Here is a 6,000-nt window from a genome sequence, read left to right as displayed (position 1 = left end):
AAGTACTTGCGAAGGGATGTGGAACACATTCTACACTATCGCACACACTGGCCTCGATATTTTGACGCCAATAAAAAAGACTAAAGTTTGCCATGCTGATGCACCATGGATGAGTCAGAAACTTAAATCACTGATCCTAAAAAGGGTAAAAGGCATTCAACACCAAAGGGAGTGATTCAACATCTTTTAAATATTGCAGAAACCTTGTTAATAGAGTGAGAAAAGCATGCAGAGCTAAATATTACCAATCAAAGATTCAAGCGGCTAAGTGGAATGAAAGTGCAAACAAGTGATCTAGTCAGTCAGATTGACATTGAAGATTTTTCCAAACTTTCACCCAAAGACCAAGCTGATACAACCATTACAGCATTCTTGGAGCCACTTGAACAGTACAAACTATCAACTCCATTAGTTCATCGTGATTTAGAGAAATCCCCTGAGGTACTCGTAGTGGGTGGCGATCGTGTCCAAAAGGCACTAGAGAGAATTAACAGCCACAAAGCCTCTGATCCTGACGAAATACCAAACTGGTTGCTGAAAGATTTCTCTGATGTAGTTTCTCAACCCATTACAATGATCATCAATGCGTCGTATTATGAACAACGACTTCCTAATATGTGGAAGATGGCCAACGTAACACCGTTACCCAAAACGAAACTAGTGCAAGATCTCTTTATTTAAGTGTTTAGTCTTAGGGCCATAAGGGAGAGTACAGTTTTTTTACTGTAATTATACACCCTAAATTATAATTATGCACCCTAAAATAAAGTGTTGAAAACCGCTCTATTTGATTTGATTTGAGTTAACTTCATTACTATAGTGTCCCCAATTAGTGCTCTTAAATAAAGTTGTTATTATATACCAATCGGTCCTAATGTTAACGAAACTCGATTGATATGGGTTTGTTTTATGTATTATCCTTCCCATGTAGGTCTTCCAGATGCAAGCGTGGATGTTGTGATTGCATGTCAATGTTTCCATTGGTTTGCCAATTCAACTTCTCTGGAGGAGATCTACCGAGTCCTTGTGCCTAACGGCATTTTTGGTATAATTTGGGCGCTTTTTGACCCTTCTTTACCTTGGACAGCGAAGATATGGGAATTTTTTGTTCCCATGTATAAAGAGAAGTCAGTTATTTTACCCTTTGATGACAAGTGGAAGGATGTGTTTAGCTCAACATCTCGAAGGTTATTCAGCGACCTGGAAGGCAACCAGGACTTTAGTCTGGCTTCTCCATGCAATTTTGATGAGGCTTACAATTTCTTTAAATCTGCTTCAGTTGTGGTAAATGCAAGCGAAGGTACAAAAAAGCTTTTTCAACAATTGTTTAACAAAATAATGCGAGAAGAATTCCAAGACAAAGGAATTACCGTTGATCATATTCCATTTCAAATATTAATGAACTGGTGTCAGAAGATCGGTTGAAAGTCTGGGCCCCTTTGTTCAAAAGCCGATTAACACCAATTCGGGATAAAATACTATCCACGGCCCAGTTCCTCGACAGCCAATTAACTCAGTTAATCCAGGATTAGCGTAAACTTTTGTTTCACGTTTTCAAGTGTTTGGTGAAAGCTCCTTTTGCTTATTTTTGTTTTTCAAGATTGACGTTTTCTCATGTAAAGTTCTGCCGAAAATCTGCGTTGAACAGCATTTGGGAGTAGAGAAATAAACTGCTTGGTTAATTTTTAATCTTAGATAAGCGTTAATCGGCTTTTGAGCAACTGGGCCCAGGGTTTTAGTTTCGCCTGTCGAAAAAGCCGTTATCGATCTATAAAAAGCAAAAAGTCTATTCAATAGAGCGGCTTTCAATTGAATGTCGAAAGTAATTAGTGAATTGCTTTGCTTTTACATTACTTTAATCTCAGTGATTGGCTCAAAGTTCTCGCACCACATTTTTAGCCAATCAGAAGTGAAACCGAAACCAATTGGGCTCGCTCGTGCACATTTTCCCGCGCTTTGTGTCGGCTACGTGTAATTACTTCAAGTTTTGATTGGTTTACTGGATTGTCTCCGTCCTTTTTGATTGGCTGAAGTAATTACTTTGGTTTTGGTTTTACGACACTCGATTGAAACTTGCTCTATCTTGTTAAAGGAAATGAATTTATATATTTTTGAAGTGCGGGTTGGGTTATAGACAAATGAGAGTGATCATCTCACTTAGCTGGACATTTTGAACAATTGTCCCTTATAGACACCTGAAAAATTCAGGTGGTTCCAACGGGATTTGAACCCACCACCTCTGCGATACCGGCGCACAGTTGGGAGCAGTTGAATTTGTTTGGCCCACATGGCTTCACAGCCAACTCATTCTCTAACTTTAATTCACTATTATCGTTAATTTAGAAGACTGAAAACTTGATATGGATTATGGAAAATGGTCCTATAATTCAACCGAAGTGTATGGACATAAGACTCGAACCTGCAAATGTTGATTAACCCGTCACCTAACCAATTGACCACCACACCACTTACTGCTAAGGGACATTATTTTAAACATTTATACTTGATAATCGTGAATTTAGAGAAGAGATAGTGTCGTCATAGCTCAGTTGCAATTGGTAGAGCATTGCGCCGTTATCGCAGAGGTCCTGGGTTTGAATCCGTTGGAGTTTTGATCGGTAAATATACTGGAAGAAAAGTCTCCACTACTAATTCAAGATTTGCTGTAAATCGGACCTTGAACAATTGGGCCAGGACCCCAGGGTCCTGCTGAATGCGCGAAGGCGCGGAGAGTTGTTTTCTTAGCACCAATTTCATACCAAATCCCAGTGAAATCCCACTCAGAAATTGTTATTTGGATGTTTCGCGAGCAGTTCATATGAGTTTTTCTTGCCCTTGTTAAAGGTCGATAAATTCAAGACCTTTTACGTGAATTATGTAGTAGATAAAATATGAGAAGATCGGATGAAATAAAATAATCAGATTGAATACAGTGGAGACCTGTATCAAAAGTCAATGAATACTAGTTAGTTGAGCAGGGGTTTGCATTAAAAGTTAATTCTGCTGTGTAATAATTCATCAACCCAAGTTGTTTTGTATTGGGGTTTACAGAGGAGTACATGTGACTCAAATAGCACTTGCTGATTGGTCATAACTTGAATGAATAATTAATTAATTTTACAATGTTGAATTCAGACGTTGCCTTGGAAACCTAAGGTAAACATACATGAAAAGTGAATAAATAGATTACGGAAATAAAAGGAAATAAAGGAACACGCCATTTTGTCGGTAATTCGTGCCGTAAGAAATTAAGTCACGAAATTGTAGCTAAGAGGAAAAAGCATCGATAATCTGTAGTCTGTAAGGCCCCGTCCAAATGGATGCAACATTGTTGGCCAATAACTCCCAAAATGGTTGCGTGTTAGACGTTGCGTCCGTCCTGTTAAGTGTTGTTGGGAGTTGTTGCGCGAAGTTCAAGTTGAAACTCATTAAACGTTTGAGCCAACAACTCACAACATTTCTTGTGTTCCGTAATCACCGAAGCGTCCAATCTTGACCCCCAGAGTTCTTGACTGAGGGAGAGAAGAGCTCTGGGGAACCCTGAAGCAAGGTGTCTTCTCATTGCTTTTCGTAAAGAACAATCAAAAGCGTCTCTAATTGGTGCGTTCATGTTAGCACGAGGAATGAGCAGGCGCCGTAAGATTCAAATCGCCAATTATTGGCCATGAGAACCCTACGGCGCGTGTTCTCCTACATAGAGTTTCCCAGAGCTTTGGGTCGATCCGAGGTTCTGGTGACGAGAATGCGAAGCGTCGCGATCCTTTTGCACAGCTCTACCAACATCCTTGGGGCCACGCATGTGCATTACAAAACGCTCGAAACGTCAGCTTTTAGAATCTCTGTACGGTGGCCAATTTATCAACTCCGTTGGTAAAACCAAATTTTTGTATACTACTTCCCCACCGACGCAGCACCACAGTTTCTTTAGAAACTACCCCTTCATGCATTACATATGGTCTACTTAACAATTAGACCCGTAACCCGGAAGGGCTACGGGTCAATAGCCCATTAGGGGAAGCCGAATGGGCTATTGACCAGTGGCCCTTGAGGGCGAAGGGTCTAACTGTTTTAGTATCACCCAACTAGTTTGACAGAAAAGGCAATAATAAAGTTAGCAAATGCAAGGTGAAAATATTTTTAGCTGGGAAGAAAACGAAAGAAAGCGTCACGCTTTTCGCTACTCGAGGACTATTACTAATAGTCCTCTAGTAGCGTAGCCAATCAAAATGCAGCATTTGCATTAGTCCACTAGTTGGGTGATACTAAATAGAGATAGCCATGGTTTTTTAAGTTTACAAAGTCTTATAAGTCGTATCCTTCCCAAAATGAACTGCACGTCCTCACATTTTTGCCCGAATTGCTGCACCCGTTTGCACACCAGACTTCCAACACAATGCAACATCCGCCAAACCAACAACTCCCAACAATTGTTGGGTCCTTTTGCAAGGAGATTAGCAGGCCAACTCTTTGTAGTCGGAACGAGCAAGACTGAGAAAACTGGAAGTTTACTGAGTGCAGAAAAAGATACATGTTTCACTTACATGGCAGTCGGAGATCAGCAAATTAACCAATTGCGAAAAAAGACTGGAAAGGTCCAGGCTTTAGCGGGCCTCGAACCCATGACCGTTCGATTGCGCTCCACTGGTTCTCTTCTTCCGGGTTATAATTCCAACCCACAAGTAACCAATCTCGTACCCAGAGTCCGCTTTTCTTTTGGACAGCACCAAGAACACAGACTCTGGCCACTTCCAAGGTAGGAATAGGCCTTTTGCAACTAACGATCACATGGTACAAAATCCGCCATGCTGGAGGGCAAGCTCATTATTATTTCCCCACTGGGACATTAAAACAAAGGCAAGTCAAGGTTGACTGGTTCAGATCTCTTTGTTTTAATGTCCCAGTGGGAGAATAATAATGAGCTTGCCCTCCAGCATGGCGGATTTTGTACCATGTGATCGTTAGTTGCAAAAAGCCTATTCCGCAAATCACGGACTTCCGGCTCGTCTACGCACGCTCAGAAATTGGAAACAACAGCGGATGTCAACGGTTACAAAAATAGACCTTCACTAGGACGGCGCATAAATTGGAAGTGGCTAGAGTACGTGTTCTTGGTCTTCAAAAGGAAAGCGGACTCTGGGGACGAGATTGACAAGTGATCAGCTCCCAGGGATATCTCATACAGCGCAAACGGAGGATCAGGGGTTCGAGAAAGAGTATCCTATTTGTGACATATTGACACGTAAGGAGAAGCATGCGAATTGAAAACCAGAATCCTGCCATTAGCTAATCACAACATGCATTAGGCAACCTCGTTCCCAGGATCTTTGGGGTGGGGCGATTCAAAATGGCGGAAAGACAATAAGTACGAGTTGTCATGTGCATTAGGTCACTCGACGCAAAGTTTCTTTGCTTCATGTTCGCTGTTTCGGCCCTGACCATGCACAAACGACACCCTTTTTCTGAAGAACAGCCAATCAAAAGTTTTGATTAATTTATTAAAAAGATTGTACATGGTCACGGTCAAGTTAACAGGAAGCGCGATGTCACTGTTCTCGCTTTTGTAGTCTCCAGAGTTTCATAACCCGTCCATGTATATGAACTATGATTGGGTTCATCTTGCGCGCTTGCGGCGCCTGCCATATTCAATAGTTGTTAACTTGTCACTGAAACATTATGGGGTAAAGAGTAGAGAATTCCCAGAGAGAAGTGAGGCTTCTGGTTCTGTCTGACCATGTGACGTTTGGCGGCTGGCATTCGTAGGGTGCGACTGAACACACCAACGCCTTCCACAAACGATGACCTAAAATAGCTAGCTGTCTTGATTAAGCAGACAACAATTTTTGAGTAAGTTATCTTATTAATTATACCACTTTGCTTTGAAGTCGCACGACTCGTAAAACGAGGTCTGAATGTTAAAATTACGATACTGCACAAAAAGGGAAATCTCGTACGCAGACCAAAGTCCTTTTGTCACGCAACTCTATCCTTGACAACGTGCGT

At 41.4% G+C, this 6,000-nt stretch overlaps 1 protein-coding gene across 4 annotated transcripts in view; it reads left to right on the top strand.

Moving 5' to 3' along the window:
* The window catches only part of LOC137975774 (uncharacterized), a 13,787-nt gene extending 10,347 nt beyond the window's left edge, over positions 1-3,440 (top strand). For all 4 annotated transcript variants that reach the window (XM_068822952.1, XM_068822953.1, XM_068822954.1 and 1 more), the window contains one exon: positions 932-3,440. In XM_068822952.1, the coding sequence (XP_068679053.1) occupies positions 932-1,425 (494 nt within the window). In that variant the 3' untranslated portion in view covers positions 1,426-3,440. The remainder of the gene's footprint in view (positions 1-931) is intronic.
* The last annotated feature ends 2,560 nt before the right edge of the window (positions 3,441-6,000 follow it).

The sequence above is a fragment of the Montipora foliosa genome, chromosome 11 (genome assembly GCF_036669935.1).
Source record: "Montipora foliosa isolate CH-2021 chromosome 11, ASM3666993v2, whole genome shotgun sequence".
Classification (NCBI taxonomy): Eukaryota; Metazoa; Cnidaria; class Anthozoa; order Scleractinia; family Acroporidae; genus Montipora; species Montipora foliosa.
The sequence above is the reverse complement of the archived record's forward strand: the minus strand, read 5'-3'. Positions and strand labels throughout refer to the sequence as shown.